This window comes from Dipodomys spectabilis, unplaced genomic scaffold (assembly GCF_019054845.1).
Source record: "Dipodomys spectabilis isolate Male_0828 unplaced genomic scaffold, ASM1905484v1 ptg000112l, whole genome shotgun sequence".
NCBI lineage: Eukaryota > Metazoa > Chordata > Mammalia > Rodentia > Heteromyidae > Dipodomys > Dipodomys spectabilis.
Genome location: NW_024870789.1, coordinates 1,399,444 through 1,421,351, shown reverse-complemented (window position 1 = coordinate 1,421,351; position 21,908 = coordinate 1,399,444). Strand labels below are relative to the sequence as shown.

The following is a 21,908-nucleotide window of genomic DNA, read 5'->3' as shown; positions in this document are numbered from 1 at the left end:
TATTAATTTGCAGGCAAAATGAGACCTACTTGAGCTATTGTCTGAGAAAGAAGAGCAGAACTTGTGGGTAGGGGAAAAAAGAGGTTTTTATGGACACACCTAGGAGCATGGACTTCCTGATGGATTTAAGTGCTGAGGAATGAAGGTCCAGCCAAATGGTGTTCTTGGGCCTGATTATTTCCAAATGTGTTAACCAGCAGTCTCCAGAGATGTAGTCATCATCCTAAATGTTCCTTCAATACCTTGGAAAGCAAGATAAGGAGAGGAGTGTGTTGACCTTGACTCAAGGTATGAGAATCATCCCGAATTTCCTCTTCTAGGGAATGGCAAGTAGGTGTGTGGGTGGGGCGATAGGAGAGTGAGAAAGAAGAGAAAAATGCTGCCTTTGAAAAATTCAAGTAATTGGAGGCATCTTGGTCTAGTCATGAACTAAATCCTCACATGTAAACATATTCAGATGTCAGGTCCTATTACATTTTCCTCACTCGCGATTGTACCCAGCAACTTCTTTAAAAAGAGTTATTGTCAATGTCTAGATGCTTCCTGCTGAAATGGAATAATGGCCTATGATGACTCGGTCTCTCATCTGTAATCCCAGCTAAGCAGGAGACAGAAGTAGAGGACTGGAGTCCAAAGCCTCTCTGAGGAAAACTATCACAATGATAACTGAAAAAGATCTGAAAAATAACTAAAGAGCCATAAAAATAATGGGACCCTAACTCTGCCTAATGTGGTCCTGAGTTCAAATCATACTATTGCCAAACAAAACAACCTAAATAAAAAACTAGCAAGGAACTAGGGCTCCATGTTCTTCCAGTTACTACCAACCTCAACTTTCTCTTTTGTGTGGTTTTTCATGTGTGCTGACCTTGGGATTGAACCCAGGGCAGAAGCCTCTTCCTGAGCTTTTTGCTGAAGGCTAACAGTGTAACACTTGAGCCACAGCTCCACTTGCTTCTGCTTGCTTTATAACAGCTATCCTAGTGGATGTAAAGTGGTGAGACCCTGTGGTTTGGCCTTTTCCTAAATACTAGTGATGTTTCATGGGGCTGTATATCTGCTGTGGAAAAATTCCAGTTGATGTCCTCTGCCATATTCAAATTAGGTTTATTTTCAATTCATTATTCTGTGCCAAATCTAGGACTTGAAGTCAGGTTCTGGGTGCTGTCCTTTGTGTTTTTGTGCTCAAGGGTAGTGCTCTGCACAGCTCCACTCTTGGAGAGAGGTATCTGTGTGATAAATTGGAGATAAAATTCTTACATGCTTTGCTGCCTAGGCTGGCTTCAATCTGTGATCCTAAGATCTCTGCTTTTGAGTAGGTAGGATTACAGACATGAGCTAGTGGTGCCCAGAAATTCATAGTTTTTTAGTCATTTAGTGTAGAACTCTCATTCCCAGCTGGAATCGACATAGTAAAGTGCTAACCCTAGACACGCTTTTGTTCTATGTAATTATTTCCTTAAAGCCACAGTAGTTTATTCTGTCCTAACCTCTCATTTTAAATGAATATGCAAGTTTAAAGGGAGTGCTCAATATTTTGTACTGTATGCAAATATCACTCAGCTCATAACTCACTTCCTTAGTCCGAAGCATATTGAACTGTTGAAGAGGAGGTATGGACTGGACCCAGTGTGTGAGCACAGTTGAGTCTCTAAGGTCTTCTGGCCAGGCTCAGCCTGGCAAATGTGCGGGGTTTATGTCTGGTCTGCACTTCCTCGCGGACACCAGCAGAGGCACTCGCGGCACTAAGTGGCGATAGTGTCCCTAGGAGCATCTGGGTTGGAGGCTCAGCAGGCTCCAGGGCACAGAGCAGTGTGCTGGAGGGTTGGGGTGGGGTTTACAGGTTGAAGCTTATTTTTGGTGTGCTCTGGCTACTTGAAACACACAAGAGAAGAGAGCAGCAAGGAGGCATTAGCACCAAGCGGAGGACTGGAGTGATGGACAGTGGAGGACACTCAGACGCGGATATGGCCCTACCGCCCTGTTCAGGATGCTCGTGATTCTTTCTATGCAGACCTGGAACCCAGGAGTAGCGGGATACATTCGTGAGTGTAGAAAATCATTTACAACTGTATCAGAAACAGAAAATGCCATTGCATTACTATAAACTTTTATGAAAACCGTGGCTGACCTGCTTCTGAAAATGAAGCTAGCACGAGGTGGTTTATAGTTGATTAGCCCTCCTAAGTCCGGAAGATGAAAGTACTTTTGACTCTGGGAGCCCAGGTGTCTTGCAGTCCCCAAGAAAGCTCTCGTTGTGGTAAGGTTAACAGGCATGTTGAGAGATGAGAGAATAAGATGGGATTGCTGGACAGGAAGATCAGGCCAGTGTCCTCACTGGTGTTTTGGTGTGGATGAATCTTCCAGGAACTTTGTTACTAAAAGAAATCACTGGTCCTGGCCCAGGTGGCTTGGTCCTGCATTAGCATCATAGGTGTATGGAGTTGGCTCTCTACCCAGTAAGCAGACCAGAGAGGTGCAGGGCTGTCAGGTGGGCACAGCCTCCTTAGGCACAGAGAACAGACAGGTAACGGGAAGCACCACCATCTGAGACTTTCTTAAATTCTTTTTAAAACTGAGATTAATGATTTGACTTTAAAAATGTTTACTGTATTATCGAGGTGATACGTAGAGTGTTTACAGTTACACAACTCAGGTAAAAAGTATTCCTTTTTGGTCAATGTCATCCCTTCTCTCTCTCTGTCCTAGTTTTTCCTCCCATCCCCACTCACAGCTCTATAGTTCATTTTCAACATAGTGTGCAGTGAGAATCTTGCAGCATTTGCTCATCCATTGCCTTGTGACTCTTATCTCCATTTAACTAGCAAAAAATTCCCAAAGTGTAGGTATGGCTTAAATAGTAGAGCACCAGACTTGAGTGGAAAAAACATGAGCATGAGGTTCTGAGTTCAACCTCCCAAAGAAACAAAAAAACAAACAAAATTAAAACATCTTCCTAGAGTATATTGACATGGCTCAACTTTATACAAAGTTATATCTCTATAAATAATTTCTCTGATTTTTAGCTATTAAGGTCACTGGTTATTAGCAACTTAAACTCCCTCCCCCTTTAAAAAATAATGTAAAAGGATAACTTCTTTCAATATCACTTACTTTCCATTAGTTGGAATTATTGTGCTGAATTTGTCAGATCAATGTGGCCTGGACAACTGTGATTCTTATTCCTCGACTGTTGATTTGTTAAACCATGCTAGTCTCTGTGTGGAGCACACAGCTGTACCGGGGTGGGAGTCACATGTGCATAGACAGTGATGTTAGGCAGCACTGTTGGAATCTGAGAGTCTTCTGGAAATTCCAGCCCTTGAGTTTTCTCCTTTCCTCATTTCTTCCCCAGGCTTCTCTCTAGCTTGTTGAACCCTTCTTAACTCTGGCTCTTGCCCTGGGAATGTGCCTTCCTGAAATGCTTGGTATCTTCCTTTGTGTTCTCCTGTGCGGTTTTGGCTCTTTGCAGCCACTGTGAAGGTCAGAAGTGGCTGCTCAGGCATCTGTGAGGGAGAGGGTACAACACTTTACAGAACCTGCAACTGCCACATGTCCTGGCTAGTGGGTGTCTCCTGTCCCCCAAGATGTGCTATGCTTCCACCCCAGATGTCTGAGCGTACTTCTCACCTGAGGAAGATTCTTGCACAGCTCACTGCTTGGCCCTGGTAAGGAGGGGGTGTTTCACAAACCAGATCCCAAGTTCTCTGTTCATGAGATCTCTACCTTGTGTTCTGGTTCACGGCACTCCAAAGAGAAACTAAGACCCATACCACATGTCTGCCATTTCTACTCACGTTTTTTATTATTTTTTAAAATACCCTGCAAGGAGAAAATATTTGCAAAACACATCCAAATGCTTACTGGTAATAATCTTTGTCCACACTAAAATATTAGAAAATAACAATAGTTTTCTTGGGATCCACATAGTTCATTGTTTAGACCAGAATTTCAATGGAATTGTGAAGCAACAGGAAAGGAAGTGGCTTTCCAGATTCTATAGAATGGAAATAATCCTCTGGATTAAAGAAATTGAATAATATATTGTTCTGTGGCCATTTAAACCATTTCACAATAGAATCTGAGATTTTCGTAGAAACTACAGAATTGGGAAAGTTTGGGTTTAACATAACATGACTTCTGTTTTGAAACTGTGAGGTCACTGTCACTGATGTGGAATCGGGCTGAGTGGTACTGTCCTAGAACCTCTTGCAGACAGGAGATGTCCTAAGAAAACTGCAGGTTAAGTCTGGCCCTGCTGACATCATTGAGTGACCCCTACAAGTGATTCCTAGAAGTCCATCCATTGCACAGATAGAGCCCTGTGCTTCTGATGTGAATACATATATTTCCTCCCTCTATACACAGCCTTCTCCCTTGACTGTACATATACCCGCCCAGTGTATCTTTAATATTCTGGATTGGTAGAGCCCAAAGCAGATTACATTTTGCAAATCACAATTTCATGAATGGAAGTATATGTGTACATGGAGAAGAGACTGTATGTTTGTAACATACCCTAGATGTTTTATATTGCTTTTGAAATTACCTGACAGGGTTCTCTGATTAATGACAGGGTCTGATAGTCCTACCCAGAGGACCTGGGAGGCCTAGGCAAGTGCAGCCACAGGACTCAGTGCTTTGGGGCAGTGGGCTCTCAAAGTCTCCTTCAAGTCTGTGTTTAAAAGCAGACACTGCTGCTTTGCCTATTCTCTGTATTTTATTTCACAAAAGGACCCAATCTTGACAGACTATGCAGAAGTTATGGGTCCTGTCAAAAAGTGGGGTGTGGTGGGTTGTTGAATGTAGCTGGGATGGGAATGTGTCCTGATGTGAATGCTGTGGGAGCCTGCCTGGCTGCAGAGGTAAGCCTTGTTCCTAGACTCTTCTGTCTTGACTGGTGCTGTCACTCCTCTACCTCCCATCTGGCCTGGCAAATGAGGACGGCACAGCTCTCCTTTTAGGGTTATTTCAGCCCATTAAAGACGCATATTTATGGTCAATATGTGTTCAGAGTGATATATAGGGTAGATAACAGAGAGTTTTAGAAAGTTGTACAGAAGTTCTTAGATCAGTGGTCGGTGTAGTTCAGGAAATACTCATCAAATGTCAACTGTGGGTCAAGCAGTATAATGCAAGTTGAGGAAATAAAGATTAAATCTGGTTCCTTATGGAAATGACCTGCTTTATTTAAGCTGCATTGGCAGTGATTTGAGAGTCACCTCACTTGATTGCAACCTGTTTTTTTGCTGAATGAAGAGCTTCTCTTTTCCTTTAGAATTGTTATGCTTCTCAGAAATGTGTCCTGAGTACATTTAAACCTCAGAGGGAGTGAGTGAATTGGGAAACTGGCATTTTTTTCATAAGGACACACTTTGCACTATGTTTTATGGAGAGAAGTAAATTGCTCAATCCTAGTTGTAGCAATCTCTAGTTTCATGTGTGATTACAAGCTTATGATTTCTACCTAGCTTGTTTCTCCCCTAAGGTGATGGTTCTCCAATTGGTTTTGACAGTTCACTTGTTAAAAAGAAATAACTAGAAATGGTTCTTTTCTTCTGAAGGTTTTCAGAATTCGTCCATTGAAAAAGAAATTTTATTTATCAATAAGGCTCATCATCAGTTTTTCGTATAGAGATTTTTTCTGATGAAGCAAGAGAAAGAAAACAAAAAGAGGTCTTTTTTGTGTGTGTTCTGGTACTGCAACTTGAACTCAGGGCCTGGCTACTGTCACTTACCCCCTAGTTTTTCTACTCAAGGCTATTGCTTTAGCACTTGAGTCACACATACACTTGTAGCTTTCTGGTGGTTGATTGGAGATAAAAGTCTCAGGAACTTTCCTTCCTAGGCTGAGTTTGAACTGGGCTCTTCAGTCTTCAGCTTCCTGAGTAGTCAGAGTTACAGATATGAGCAGAGGGACCGAATTTCTTATCAACTTTTGAAGAGAATGTCAGAGGCTCCCGAGCCTGCAGTGGTGTGCATGTCAGCCAGCTAGAGTCAGTGCTGTATGTAATTAGCAGTGTTCCTGTCAGGACTTATGGAAAGTGTCACCTTGTGAACCCTTCCATTTTCCTAAGTGACTAGCAGTCAATTATGTGAGTTGATTCTAAAGCCTCTTATTTAGAGTGTAAAATAAGTGATAATTCATTAAAACTTGATCAAATTGTTCCTCTCAAGGGAAGACTGTGTCAGCATAGGTATTATTTCTTTTTCTGCACTAAGCTTTGCATACTTTGTGTTAGGAAAATAGAAATGTGGTTTCATAGCATGGATGTTATCTGGTCTTTCTTAGAGTTTGTATGAACTCAGCTTGTGGCCTCCACATCAGGGCTCAGATTACAGACCAGACTCAATAACAGAACCAGAGAAGAACATTCTAGAGGTTTAGTAAACTTTGTATTCTGTGGAGTGAGATATGCCTATAGGTTAAACACAGGGGTCCTGAACAGAAGTGGAGGAGAGGGGGCTGATTGGTCCAGGTGTCATAGCAGAGAGACAAGACAAGAAAGACAAGGTGAACAGATAGAAAGCAAAGACATGGAGGTTGAGGATCATAGTTGGGAGAATATGGAGAAGTGAGAGAGGATATGAAGTTAGAGGGCATAGAAAGCAGATGTGAGGAGAGTCAGAGGTTATATCAGATAACAGTGAAGGTGACAGGGCACAGCAGAGAAGGAAAGGGAGATCAAAACCACAGCAGAGAGCACACAGGCAGGGGCCATGATAGAGAGAGGACAGAGTGAACAAGGAGCACTAACAGAGGACAAAGAGGCTGGGGGCAGAGCCAGCAGAAGATACAGTTCAGGGGATATAGGCAAAAGACATCAGGAAGGTCAGGAGGTGACAGAAAAGAGAGGAGAGGGAGGTCGTGAGGCACAGTAGACAGGACTCAGAGTGGAGGGCTCATCGCAGTCAAGGAAGTCAGAGCCCAGAAGAGAGAAAGGACAGGAAAGGCTAGGGCATAGCGTGGACAGGGAGGTCAGGAGCACAGCTGAGAAGTTAGGCAGGTCACAGAGGAGAGGGGTGAATGAAGCTATAAAGGAAAGGAAGATCAGGAATCACAAACAAAGGGTATTTATCTCAGGGCACAGTCAGGGAGAGAGAAAACATGGAGGTCAGAGGGTACTGGCAGAGAAAGAGAGGGGCCCTACATCTTTGTGCTTTTATTGTGCCCAAAGTGATATCCAAATAGGGCCCCAGGGTTGCTCTATCCTGGAGTGTGAAGCATGGATGTGGTAGTTCAGAAGGAACTGAATGTAGTCAGGTTTATTGTGAGTACAAATGTCTGAGTGGTTTCTGTAAAAGGAGTTGGAGGAAAGTGGAGCGAGATCTGTCTGTTTTGCTCTTGCTGCCATCTGGACCCCTTTGGAAAGGATGTCACAGTGAGCAGGCCCAGCCTCTGTTAGGAGTAGTTCAATTACAGTTAAAAATGAATATGAAGACAGGACAAAATCATAAGCGTTCCCTACATGGGGACAATGTCCTCACAGAAAATGTCAGGGGACTGAATGTGTGGTGAGTTGTTTCACCATCATGAAATAGGCAAAGCAAGCCTTGTGAGCCGTGTGAGATTCTCAGTAACTTGTGTGGATGAGAAAATCCAGGCTTTGGGAAAGTGAGAAGCATTCTAAGGTCAGACACCTGGTGCCTAGCCCAGAGCTTTCTGTAGTCTGGTTCTGGAATCAGCAATGACGAGATTATTACTACGTGAGCAGAGGGGACAGAGAGGGGGCTGGACTGCTGTTTCCAGAGGCCATGAAAAAGAAAGGTGTAGGGGGGAAATATGGAGCAGGTGGCTCAGTTAAACAGGGAAGGAAATGAATCCCCACTCGGCCTCAGCCAATGCCATGTGTTTGGAGAGGTTGATTCCCTTCCTGGGATCCCTTTGTACACAAAAGGAATGGGGTAGACTGGTCTGCTGAAGACATCATTGCACCTGAGTTCCTTCCACTGTTATGCCTGCAGAAAACCTCTCCCTTCCAGAATGTTCTGAAATTTCCATTTTCCACAGTAATACTTCAACAATTAGGTTTTCTTTTTTCTTTTGTTAATTTTTTTGGGTCCGGTCTTGAGACATGAACTCTGGGCCTGGGCGCTGTCCCTCAGCTTTTCAGCTCAAGACTAGCACTCTACCACTTGAGCCACAGCGCCATTTCCGGCATTTTTCTTTTCGCTTATGTGGTGCTGAGGAATCGAACCCAGGGCCTCATGCATGCAAGGCAAGCACTCTACCACTGAGCCACCTTCCCAGCCCACAATTGGGTTTTATTTACACTTCCTTGTGCCAGGAGCATGTTAGAAGTTTACCGGTCCTGTGAACATGGTCTCAGAGTAACACTCGTAAAGGCCCGACACATGTAGAGAGGGCTGCAAAGAAAAGCCCTGAGACTGAAGCTGTTGAGCGTAGAAACTGTTGTGTGATCGGCATCCATAGATATCAATCAGCGCATCACATAACAAATTGCACGCTGAGTGTGTGAAGTGTGCTATTTTGAATGGATGAGAAGAGCGAACAGTGTGTCAGCCACAGTGGAGACTGTGGTTACCCTGGTAACAGACACAGCTGGTGCTGACCTGTGTGCCGTGCGCACCCATGACCGGAGGAAAGGCTGAGCCTGAGGCCCTGGTGAGTGAAAATGGAAATGATGTTGTAATAACCAGCGTGGCCCCGATAATAAGTGGGGCCCCGATAATCTGCATGGCTCCGTGGCCCGGCCGGCTGAAGGGGGCGGGAATCAAGAGGTGAGCCTCACTGCTGCACAGCCGGGCCACCGGAGGAGGCGGGACATCGAGAAGCTGGCCCCGCCCCGCGTGGTGTGCCACAGGAGGGGCGTGCCATGCCGCCGAAGGGGCGGGGCAAGCCTCCGAAAGGGGAGGGGCGCAGCCTATACATAGGCTGCCTGTTAGGAGTCCTGAGGGAAGACCGAGAAGGGGAGAGTAGGGGAGAGACCAAGAGTCCTGAGGGGAATCCTGAGGAGAGTCCTGAGGAGAGTCCTGTGGAGAGTCCTGAGGGGAATCCTGAGGAGAGTCCTGAGGAGAGTCCTGAGGAGAGTCCTGTGGAGAGTCCTGTGGAGAGTCCTGAGGAGGGTCCTGAGGAGAGTCCTGAGGGGAGTCCTGAGGAGGGTGGGGGAGAGAGAGCAAGGAAGAAGTAGAACAAGGGAGAGGGGAGACACTGAGTGAAGAGAGGCGACAGCAGGGACAGCCTGCCGAGTAGCGCAGGGCAGGCCTGAGGAGGCAGGCCAGCCTCCACAGCCATCCGGGACGGCCTCCAGAGGTCATTCGGGGCCTCCTCGAGGGGCCGTCTGGGACCTTTCTCTGGAGCGGCCTGTGGAGAGGCGCCTCCTGCGCAGGCGGGGCAGGCCTGTGGAGAGCAGAGAGGCTGCAGAGAAGGAGGAAGGGAAGAAAAGGAAAAGCCTTCCCCTTCGGAGCTTTGCAGCTTTGGAGGTCTGGGGTTGGAGGTAGCAGAACAACCGACTAATTTGTGGTTTGCAGACGAACTAATAAGATCGGGGCTGCCTACTGGAGACTTGGAGGCTTCATGGTCGAGGCTGCTCTTGGTTCTGGGTATCTAGCCCAGGACAACGTAGTCACAGGACCCCTTTCTGGTGTAAATAGTGTAAATAATTTTGTTCGTTATGTGAACCGTGCCTCGAAGGATTTTCTCACTCTTTAGAGGTCATTGGCAAACCTGTGTCACTTGTTTCCAAACTCTGAGCCATGTAGGGCTGTTTGAAATGCATGAAAAATTTTCTTTGGCTCTGGACTGGGCTTCCAATGAATCCTTAGATAGTTTTAGGGAAGTGTAGAAACTTTCAATACAGAGCCAATCATTACTTTTACAAACCAGTCGTTTTTCAAAATAAAATTATATAAACTTCCAGTTAAGCAAAATGAAAGTAAATTCTCAAACCTCTCCACTAGTTATTGATTTCATGACACCTATGTTTTAAGCACAATGGCTATTTACATATGTATGTGCATGGAGAAAATGCCATGTGATATGTGAAACTGTGCATCTCTTTCCAACCTATCCTGTGGACAGGTTCAATTCTGGTCAAATTGAAATACTTCCACCATGAGAAAGAACAAATGCTACACATCAGGTTTTAATAATCAATGAGAGCCTGTAGTTAGCAGTTACTAGCATATCTCAGTGAAAACTGATGTTTGCTACAAATTCAAGCGTTTTTCTACCTCTTAATTAAAAAAGAAGGGAGGTGAGAAAGTAGAGAGTTGGAAAATTTTTCTCAGTGTGTCTCTAGCCTGTGAGGGATGATGATGTCTTTTGTTGTTGTTGTACAGACAAGAGCGATGCTTCACTGACCTCTGCCTTGCGCTTGGTATCCTTCAGCAGCAGCTCAGAGCTGTCCAGCAGCCACGGCCCTGGATTTGCTAGTCTACATAGGACAGATGGTGAGTCTGCTATTGTCAATCCACTCTGGTGTCTTCCAAAGATTTTATATTCTTAGCTATTTTCCATATAGCTGCAAAACTAGTTATACTGAAATTTAAGAAAAGGACCCACCAAGTTATCATTTGTTAGCTTCTTCTTGCTAAAACTTTGTGTTTATTTTGTTTTGTATCTTTTCCCTGTATTGAATGACAATAAATGCTGATGAGGAAAACTCAGTCAGAAAAGAAATATTGGTGGTCATAGATTATTTCCAATTATTTCATCGTTTTTAATTTTAAAGTATTTCGTTTTAAAATAGCATGTGACTGGTCAAGTGAGCTGATCATAAGAAAAATATCACCAAAACTAAAATAAACAAAGAAAAGCCATGAGGCAGTTTCAGAACAGCTGGGTAAAGTAACCAAGGTAGCACATGATGCCTCTGTGATGTGTAGGAGCCGTGGCTTGTGATAGGGTGATGCCTGAGTCCCACTACCTCAGTGGGAGGAAGCCAGAAATGTATCATTGAAAATAAGGATTCCTGTCCACGCTAACCATGTGAAGGGAGCTACAGGATCACTCTCAGAAGATGTATTAATCTATTCATGCCAATCTAGCTTTACTAAATACATTGCTTTTCCTATTGAGCAAATAACACTTTAGTTGATTAAACAATTGAATGCATTATGAACTCACAAGTCCTGTTACTCTTTCTTTTCTTTCCTTCTTTCTTGTTTTCTTTCTTTCCTCCTACTAAGTAGATGTACAAACACATTTGAATTCCTTAGTTGTCAGGTTTTGACTACAATGCATTTTGATGACGCCCAATGCCTACTAAAGTTATATTTTCAAAATAATAATTTCTTTTCTAACATTTCCACTTCCTAATGGCTTCCAAATTATTATAGTAAACGAGTAAAGACTGAAGTTAGTTTAAAGAGACTCAAGGCTTGTGTCTTCTGTTTCTGACCTTCAGAGAAAGAAATTTAACAGTCTGGTCCCTTGCTTTGAGGACTGGGTACTGTAGAGGCTATAAACAATAGGAAGAAAAATTTAAAAGTAGAATTTCCACTTATTTCTAATATATTTAATGTAAACAACTCATGTTTGACATATTATAACATGTCTATTAAATGACTATGCAAAGTTTATCTTCTATTTGGGGGCTTCTTCATATATTCAAATGACAGATTAGGGAGATTGAGAATTATCTAATGGGGCTGGGAAGGTGGTTCAGTGGTAGAGTACTTGCCTTGCATGCAAGATGACCTGATAATTCCTGAGCACTACATAAGCAGAAAAAGCCAGAAGATGTTCTGTGGCTCCAGGTCTGAAGTGTTGTTGGATATCGCCCCCGCCAAGAGTTCAGGCCCTAAAACTGATTTAAAAAATCCATAATTAAAAAGCTGGTGATGGTAGAGAGGTAACATATTAGTATCATTTAATATATACTCTGAGAGTATGTTTGAAATCGTTTATTGTGATTTTCCTAGAGTTCCTGTGATGAGAACAGGCTGGACTTGCTTTAGTTCCTGTAGGATGAGTCAAACAGATAGCTTTTTGGCTGTATATAGTCTTTGGCACAGCAGGTCTTTCTCCACAGCTTGTGCTCTGGAAAATTGCTGGAGGCACAGAGAAGTCAGTCAGCCAGCACTTAGACCAGTCTAAAACAGGGTACATCCATTCATGTTGCATGCGAATAACTGAAATTGTTTCCTAAGAAAAAAGAGCTACAGCAAAGGCTTTAACTCTCCATGAAATAGTCAGAGTGGTAAAGAAGCCTCAGGGTTAAGCCCAGAGGTCTGAGCAGGTGTCCTGGGAGCAGGTATTGAGCTAATTGTCTCTTTCCTGTAGACACCTTCGATTTTGAAGGAAGACCCTGCTTCCCTCACCCTCTCCCCACTTGCCATATCATGTTCTGGAACCCTAATGAGTCATTAATGGTAGAGGAAGGCACGACATCCCATTTGAAACACTATTACAGTGGCCTATCATGTGGGACTATCTTGTATTTCACATTAGCCCACTTAGAATTTGTCCTCTGTATATCTCTGCTCTTGTTCTTATTAAAACTTCAGGAAAATATGAACTTACTTTCACTTTTCACATAGTGAGTCTCCTTTTTGTGAAATGAGTATTTTAGGGCAGTGTCCATCCTGGGTCAGCAGGGCCAGTGGTTATTTTTAGTAATCACTGGTGAGAGGAAGGTGGGCCCAGCCCACACCTGTGAATTTCTGTCAGCCTTTCATCTCTCTTGGGAAGCATCTTCCTGTGTGTCAGGATTCTGCTAGAGGTGAGCAAGCGGTTACATCGAACTAAGATAGGAACTTGCAGTATGTTTTCCCCCATTGAAAGTATTATCCATGTAGGCAATTGATAAGGACAGTCTAATTCCTGGACTGGGTACCACTAAAATGGAATTACCCTTCAATAGAAGCCTCACAGTATCCAAAAATGATGGTGTGTTTTCCTCATTTGCAAAGCACACTGCCAAGACAGCCACAGAGGGGCTGAAGAATTGGGATTGTGGTGAAGAAACCCTGTGTTGTGAGCAATGTCATATATAATATCAAATTTTATTAAGTAGCCATGAATTAGAAATATATGTTCATTTGCTTCACGTTAATTCACCAAACACTTAAGAGCCTAGGGCACTAACAATGTAGTCTATTTTATTCTACCCTGAATTATTAATATTAATTCTCCGACCACACCTTACACTTCCAATTAATTGAGGTAACGAGCAATGTAGGCTAAGAAAGGGTTAAACTGGTGGGCACAGGATTTCAAGAGGCCTTGCCTAAGGGCAAGAGCTTATGGCCAGATAAGATACTGCCCAGTAACAGAGCTGTCACTGAGCTGTTGAGGCCAGGTGGTGTCAAAAATCAGAGTTGTTTCCAGTGACATTCTGGTTCAAGGTACACAACTTATTTCAAGAAGAGTTGAGTTTGGATCTAAAGATGATTTTCAGGCACACTTCATCCTGAAGAATAAGTGAGTGGGCGAAATCAAGCTGAGGAATGACGTGAGCTGAAACTTCCAGGATAGAGTTGGGACTTAGGCACTTGTAAATCCTTGACACATAAGCTGGATAGTCTGATACTGGGTCAATGTGTGCGTCCCTGTACTAGGTATTACTCCTTTTATAGTTTACATGATGGAATTGCACCAAAGAAAAGATCTGTTATGTTTGGTAAGCTCATGGGCTTAGTGTCTGTGGTATGATTTTATATATTTGCACATGTGATTATTGGCACAAATTATTTATCAGTTCTTGCCTCATGCTGTGCCAATGGATATTCACTGTTGATGTATGCAAATAAGATGTAAACTTTTTGTTTCTTTTTTTTGGGGGGGGCTGTCTGGTCGTGGGGCCAGAACTCTGGGCCTGGGCGCTGTCCCTCAGCTCTTCAGCTCAAGGCTAGCGCTCTACCACTTGAGCCACAGCACCCCTTCTGGCTTTTTTCTTGTTTGGTTCTGTGGTGCTGAGGAATCGAACCCAGGGCCTCATGCATGCAAGGCAAGCGCTCTACCACTGAGCCACCTTCTCAGCCCTGAGATGTAAAATTTTTCTATCTGGCAATCATATTCATTTCAGATTAACGCTATTACTTCACAAAATGATATAGATCAAGGCTAGGCCTTAAAGCTTCTGTTCTACACATTATACAGAAACACAGCTGTTTCTTGTCACTGTGACATCTGGAAGGGCCTTGGTACCTCAGAGGAAGATAGTGAGTTGTGTTTTTCTTGGTTTTCTTCCTTAGCTTTTCAAAATTTACCTACAAATGCAAACTTCATGTTGGCTCTGTTAACTGTGAAGTGCCCAATGAGCAAGCCATTAAAATACCATTGTAGGAGCCTTGATTGCCTTCCAGCATGAGATGGAGCATGGAGAGAAATCAGTCAGTACTTACTAGATTTCTTCCTGAATGTTCATCACAGCCCTAGAGCTAATATGTGGAAAGGCTGTCTCATATGGGGCCCCCTGGGCTTTAGAAGCTTGCTCTGTGCCATGGGAGCTTCTAGAAGTACTTTCATTTTGAATCCTGGTATTTAATTCAGCTAAGGCTTCTGTGAATGGGTGAGAAGGGAGGAGGTGGGGGACAGTGGAGAAGCAGCCTAAGCCACTAACAATAGGCAAGTTGTGGGACCAGTCTTTTGTGTGAGGTAACCAAGTAATTACCAAATGCTGGACTCCCTTTGGCTTCTACATAGAACTTGTCTTTTTTCTTTTTGAGATAGTCTCCCAATGTAGCCTTGACCTGGACTTGAAATTATAGTCTTCCTATCTCAGCCTCCTGAGTGCTGGAATTACAGGCGTGCACCTCTACATCTTACATGGACTTTACAGATCTGCAATATTTGATAAGAGTAGCAGAACAGCTTGAGAATGACTGATCGGCACTGCTAGTGAGTAGGAGGCAGCCATTCACCTTGCCCCTTTTAAAATGCCATTAGTGTGCTTTGTTTGGTTTGATGTTATGCCTTGTTATGTTATGTTGACGTGATGTTAAGTGAGAGTTGGCTTCCAAACTGCCTTGAGCTCCCCAATATTCACCAGTCCAATGCTTATATATTTCCTGGTCTCTCTTTAATATTTTATTAAGTTTTAGAGAAAGCTTGTTTGACCCTGGCATGTGTAGATAGCATTTCTAAACCAGTCCACTGCAGCTTCCTTACCTGCAGAGACCTGGGTTTACCTGTGGCTGTGGTTCCTGCTTCAACAAATGGCCCCAGGCAGAGGGGACTCAGCTGGTTTCTTACTTTATTAGTGAATTCAGTCAAGCAGTTTAATAGGCAAGTTAATAGCCTCTCCTCACCATAGGTTGGAGGTGAAGTGTTCAAGGTTGATTAATTGCAGTTGTGGAAAGCTGCAGGGATGTGGGATGTAGGGATGTGGCTGCCCTGTGGGAGAGGCTGCTTCCAGGGCTACACTCTGGGAACATGCTGAACCTTTCATTTCTATGCACTCATTTGTAGGGCTTCCACAGAAAGATGGACATGTGCAAAAGAAAAGAACAGTATCAATAAATTATTGAGGATTGTAATACTAACCAGTAGGACCGTGAGAATTTGCGGCATTTAGCCATTCTCATCTAACATTTCAAGTGTACAACTTCCAAGGACAAGAAACTGTCAAGCCTAATTTCTAGCTTTGTCCTCCGCCCCAATGTAATATTGACCTCAGGGAGGCCAGAGCTCTATTGTAATATTTTCATTCCTCATTTTTTCCAGTCCTGGCAGTGAACTCAGGACCTGGTTACTATCCCTGAGTTTGTTTGTTTTTTGTTTTCTTTTTCTCAAGGCCAGCACTGTACTACGTGAGCCACAGCGCCACTTCTGTCTTTGTCTGTTTATGTAGCAATGAGGATCACACTCAGTTCTTCATACATGCTAGGCAAGCATTGTACCACGAAGCCACATTCCCAGCCTTCATTCCACATTTTTAACTTTAAATAGTAATTACAAAATTATAGTAGGAATTTTAGTCAAGGCTATGTACTCTCAGTCAAAACCCAACAGACTTCCACCTACCACATATGGGGTGTTTAGGCAGAGAAGAACAGGGAAGGAAGGTGTTAGATAAGTATCAGCCTTGTCATGAAAGATGAAACTCTGTCACAGAATGGAGAACACTGGGAAATCTGATTCCTGAAGCAGTGTGGGAAGAATGGTGTTAACAAAATGTGGAGTCTTTTGAGTAAGATTGGTGTTAATACTAATATTAATAATAAGATTGGTAGTAATATTAATATTAATATTGTTACTATTAAGGACAAGATAATATTGTTAATATTTCGCCACTTATCCCTAGACACTTGCCTGTTATGGCAACTATAGCTATTAAGAATATTCAGTTCACTTGGCAATTACTCAGAGAGTAGACTGTATGTGTTCTCATAACACATACACTGATTAGTTTGGTTGAACCTTTCCATGAGTCACGCATGGATCAAAGCATTGAATAGTACATAACAAGTTACACAATTTTTATTTGTCCAGTAAAATAATATTATCTCCATATTAACATCACAGTTTTTCTCAAAGTACCATGGAGAAGATAGGTTTTTATGAAGCATACAGAGTCTGGTGTTGGTAGTAACACTTGTAATCTAATTACTCAGAAGACTGAGATCAGAGGATCATGGTTTGAAACTAGCCTAAGCAGAGAAAGCCAGGAGAGTTTTATGTCCAATCACCATTAAAACAAAAAAGCTAGATGAGGAGCTCTGGCTCAAGTGGTAGAGCACTAGCCTTGAGCAAAGAAGCTTGGGGCAATGCCTAGGCCTTGAGTTCAAGCCCCAGGAAAACACACACACACACACACACACACACACACACACACACACACACACACACACACACACTAACAAAGCAAATTGATCTTTATGGAAATTGTTTTGTTCCCTCAATCCAACTTTTCTGCAAGTTTAAGTTGTTCCAAATAAAAAAAATAAATAAAAACAAGCCCTTACAAACAACTAGCATCACAATCCATTTAAGAATGGGCAGTGGGTTTTGTTTGAGGCAGCTTAGGTAGGTTTCTATTGTCCTCTATCAGCCTTCTAGTGCTGGAGTATATACGCAGGTACCACAATGTCTGGCCTTATTTGAGATTCTGGAACAAAGAAGTGGTTCTTGGCTAGGGCAAGCAGGGGGACACACAAAGGGAGAGAGGGCAAATGAGCAAATGCAGTCATTATATGCAATGTACATTGTGTAAAATTTGAACTCTAACTTGAGGATAAGGATGGGCTGAGGAAGGATGAGAGAAAATGGTGGAAAGAGTGACATTGATCAAGATGCACTGTGCTTCTACCCTGACTTATGGAACTGAAACTCCTTAAGGGATAATAAATTAGAAAAAGAACTGCATCATTGCACTTAGCAACATTTTGAGTATTTGAACACAGATTTTTGTTGAAGCAAATGAGTAGATCTTAGCATCTAGGCTCTAAAACTTACAGATGCTTTCTATTTTACTAAGCACACAGCTATACCTATGTGCAGGGCTATGCATAGAGGATGTAGTTGAGAAATGATATCTGTACCTCCCCAGTAAAACTCCACAAGTCCTGATGTAGGTGCTCTTGCACTTCCCTCCTCCCTGTCAGGTACCATGTCAACTATCTGACTTGTCCTCCTCACTTAAACATCAAGGCTTGGATGTCAATGTTAGCAGCTCATGAGAGGCTCTCCCTTCTTTCTAAATAAACAAATTAGTTCTGGATACAGATTAGGCATCAGAGCCCTTGGAAACAGTATTCAGATTTTGCTATATTAAGGACTGTTTGGAGGACAGTACTCTTTTACAGGCATTAATTACTAGTAAAAATCAGTAATTTCTAATTTCTTAGCTTATAAATCAGAAAATTCAGGTACAGGTCATCCTAAGGGATCATGGGATCCACAACCCAGATTTATCCAAGTTTCAACTGGCAAATAATTTGGAAATAATGTTGTGCAGGAAATGGAAATAAGAGTTTTTTCTTTGTTGCTATTCTTTTCTTTTCTCTTCTTTTTTATCTATGTTATGTATATATGTATGTATGTATGTATGTATGTATGTATGTATGTATGTATTTATCTATCTATCTACCCACCATATTTTTGTTGGAGATGGGACTTGAATTCTGTGCCTGGCCATTTTTCCTGAGCTCTTCTCCTCAAGGTTACGCTCTACCAGTTGAACCACAGCACACCTTCCTGGGGGTGTATTGGTGATAAGAGTCTCACTGCCTTTCTTGCCTTGGTTGGCTTTGAACCGAGATCCTCATATCTCAGCCTCCTGAGTAGCTAGAATTATATGCATGAACCACGAGCACCTGGCTTCCTTTATTTCTCTTTTTCAGTTAAGTATTTTTTGTGTGAAATGTTGTACAGAGAGGTTACAATTTCATGAGCAAGGTAAGGAATACATTTCTTATCCAGCATTATTGCCTCCTTTGGTTTTTCTCCTACCATGCCTTTCCTCCCTTAGCTATAACCCCATCCCCACCACCCCACCCTCTAAATTGTAAAGTTCATTTTTCCACATAGCTTTTTGTACATTTCATTGTTGCAATCAGTCAATCTATCTTTGGTAAGAAAAAGAGGACACAGTAATGGAAGGGCAAAGGGTGAAAAACGTAGCAATTCTCTAGGCACTCTGTTGAAAATGAATTGTACAACTTGTGAGTGAACATGGGAGAGAAAAATCGAAGGAAACAAGGGATGACATTGTCCAAAAAGAAACATACTCTTTACTTGACTCATGTGCTTGTAACCCCTTTGTACATCACTTTTACAATAAAAATAAAAAGTTAAGAATACTATATCTGTTGAAATATACAGGCATTTTTGGTTGTCATTGGTTAACAACAGCATCAAATTACTTTTTATGTTTTTATACTTTCAAATTTTTGATTTTTAAATATTTTTTGTAAAGATGCTGTACAGAGGAGTTATAGTTACATCAGTAAGGTAAGCAGCACATTTCTTGTTGAGCATTGTTATTTCCTCCTTATTTCTCTTTTATTATCCCTTCTCTCCCCATCTCCCCCACTCCTACCTCCAACAAACTTGTAAAGTGTCTTGTGAGTATCATTGTTGCAATGGGCCATCCTGTGTCCTGGTTTCAACATTTCCTATTCCCCTTCCCCTCCCCAAATTAGATAAATATATATACAAGATGCAAAGTACCAAAATCAAATACAATGACAACAGAGTTATACCACAGGAAGAAGAACAGATGAAAGAAACAAAAACCAAAACCACATTGTATTTTAAAACAACAACCAAAAACCAAAAACCACTTGTGTCCACATCTTGGGGTTCATTTCTCTCAGCATCATCTTATATAGTCATGTATACAAAGATTTTGAGCTTTGACGCTCATCTGATAAGATTATTCTAGACATATACTCATTATTGCAAAAAAGGAAAATCATGAGATATATTTCTTTGGGTCTACTTTGGGTCTCGTTTACTTCACTTAATACGATTTTTTTCCCAAGTCTTTTCATTTCTGACCAAATGGGACCGTGTCATTATTTCTTTTTTTAATTTAATTTAATTTAATTTTATTTTTGTGAACATACTATACAGAGGGGTTACAATTTCATGGGCAGGATATTGCGTACATTTTTTTATCAAGCATTGCAGCCTCCTCCTTTGTTTACACTTCACATCCCTTCCCAGCCTCTCCCCCGACCCCCTACCTAATTCTCCCCCCCCCCCCAACGTTGGAAAGCTCGTTTTCGACATGACAACTTGTACTTCTCATTGCTGCAACAGGTCCACCTGTATCCTTAAACGACTTGTTTTTCCCCATCTCCTCCACAAATTATACTGACATCAAATATAGTGAAAGCAGGGGTTATACTCTGGGGGAGGGACATACAAAGCAACAAAGAGATAATCTTATAAATGCGTTAGAAACAAATACATGAAAAAAAAACATTAAAATACATATCTAAGGGTTCCTTTTCCTAACATCCAATTATCTGACCTTTTCCGCTTGACTCATACATATAGTAGATATTGCAAATAAGGGAAACCATGGGACCTATGTTTCTTTGGGCCTGGCTTACTTCATTTAATATAATTTTTTCCAATTTTTTCCATTTCCTAACAAATGGGGCAATGTCATTCTTTCTGATGGAGGCATAGAATTCCATTATGTATATATACCACATTTTCTTGATCCATTCATCTACTGAGGGGCATCTGGGTTGGTTCCATATCTTAGCTATAGTAAATAATGCTGCAATAAAAATAGTTGTGCTGGTAGCTTTAGTGTGGTCTTGTTTGTAAACATTTGGGTAAATGCCTAAGAGTGGGATTGCTGGGTCATAGGGGAGCTCTATGTGAAGTCTTTTGAGGAACCTCCAAACTGCTTTCCAAAGTGGTTGAACAAGTTTACATTCCCACCAACAATGAAGTAAGGTTCCCTTCTGTCCACATCCCCTCTAGCATCTGTTGTTAATAGAGTTCTTGATTATAGCCATTCTAACTGGGGTGAGGTGGCATCTTAATGTTGTTTTGATTTGCATTTTTTTTATGGCTAGGGATGTTGAACATTTCTTCATGTGTCTATTGGCCATCCTTCTTTCTTCTTCAGAGAAGTTTCTCTTTAAGTCTTTAGCCCACTTATTTATTGGGCATCTGTGTCTTTGAGGATTTGTTGTTGGAGGATTTAATTTTTTGAGTTCTTAGTATATTTTAGATATGAGACTCTTGTGCATTGTATGGCTAGTGAAGATCTTCTCCCAGTCTGTGGGCTTTCTAATGATCTTGCTAGCTATGTCCTTTGCCATGCAGAAGCTCTGTAATTTCATGCAATCCCATTTGTCCGACCTTTCTTGGATTTGTTGTGCTTCTGGGTCTCTATTAAGAAAATTTCGGTCTGCACCAAGGAGACCTAGAGTTTCTCCTATTCCATCCTGTAATGTTTTCAGAGTGTTTGCTTTGACTCCGAGGTCTTTGATCCACTTGGAGTTGATTCTAGTGCAGGGTGGTATATCAGGATCTAGCTTTAGTTTTCTACAAGTAGTTAACCAATTTTGCTAGCAGCATTTACTGAAGAGGCTGTCTTTCTTCCATTCTATTTTTTTATCTCCCTTATCGAAGATTAGATGGCTATGTCTGTAGGTTCATTTCTGGGTTTTCAATTCTATTGCATTGGTCCTGAGGTCTGTTCTTGTGCCAGTACCAAGCTGTTTTGATTAATATGGCTTTAGAGTAGAGTTTGAAATTTGTATTGATATTCCTCCAGCAGTGTTCTTTCCGTTGAGGATTGTTTTTGCTATTCGGGGTCTTTTATTGTTGCATAAGAATTTTTGGATTGCCTCTACTATTTCCTTGAAGAATGAGTTTGCAATTTTGATAGGTGTCGCATTGAATTTGTAGAAAGCCTTGCGACGTATTGCTATTTTCACGATGTTAATCTTTCCAATCCAGGAGCATGGGAGTTTTTGCCACTTTCTAAGTTCTGTTTTGATTTCCTTTTTCAAGTTTTTAGAGTTTTCATCATAGAGGTCCTACACTTCTTTGGTAAAGTTAATTCCTAGGTATTTTATTTTTTGTGGGGCTATTACAAATGGAGGTGCTTTCCTAATTTCAGCCACACTTTTCTCATTGTTGGCATACAGAAAAGCCATTGATTTTGGGGGCTCAATTTTATACCCTGCTACTTTGCCAAAGTTTTGAATCAGCTTGAGTAATTTGGACGTGGAGTGTATGGGATTCTTTAAATACAAGATCATGTCATCTGCAAAGAGCGAGAGTAGTATTTCTTCTTTCCCTATTTGGATATCATTTATGTTTGCATCTTGTCTTATTGCTGTAGCTAGGCATTCTAATACTAGATTGAAGAGAAGTGGAGAGAGTGGACATCCTAGTCTCATTCCTGAGTTAAGAGGAAATGGCTTTAGGTTTTTCACCATTAAGTATAATGCTTGCTGTAGGTTTGTCGTATACAGCCTTTATTGTATTGAGGAATGTTCCATGGATTCCTAATTTTTCCAAAACC

At 41.9% G+C, this 21,908-nt stretch overlaps 1 protein-coding gene across 1 annotated transcript in view; it reads right to left on the bottom strand.

Annotated features, from left to right (window-relative positions):
- The window catches only part of LOC122114866 (spermatogenesis-associated protein 31A6-like), a 48,172-nt gene that overhangs the window by 6,690 nt on the left and 19,574 nt on the right, over positions 1 to 21,908 (bottom strand). The window contains exon 2 of the mRNA XM_042688129.1: positions 10,325 to 10,397. Coding sequence (XP_042544063.1) covers positions 10,325 to 10,397 — 73 coding nt within the window. The remainder of the gene's footprint in view (positions 1 to 10,324; positions 10,398 to 21,908) is intronic.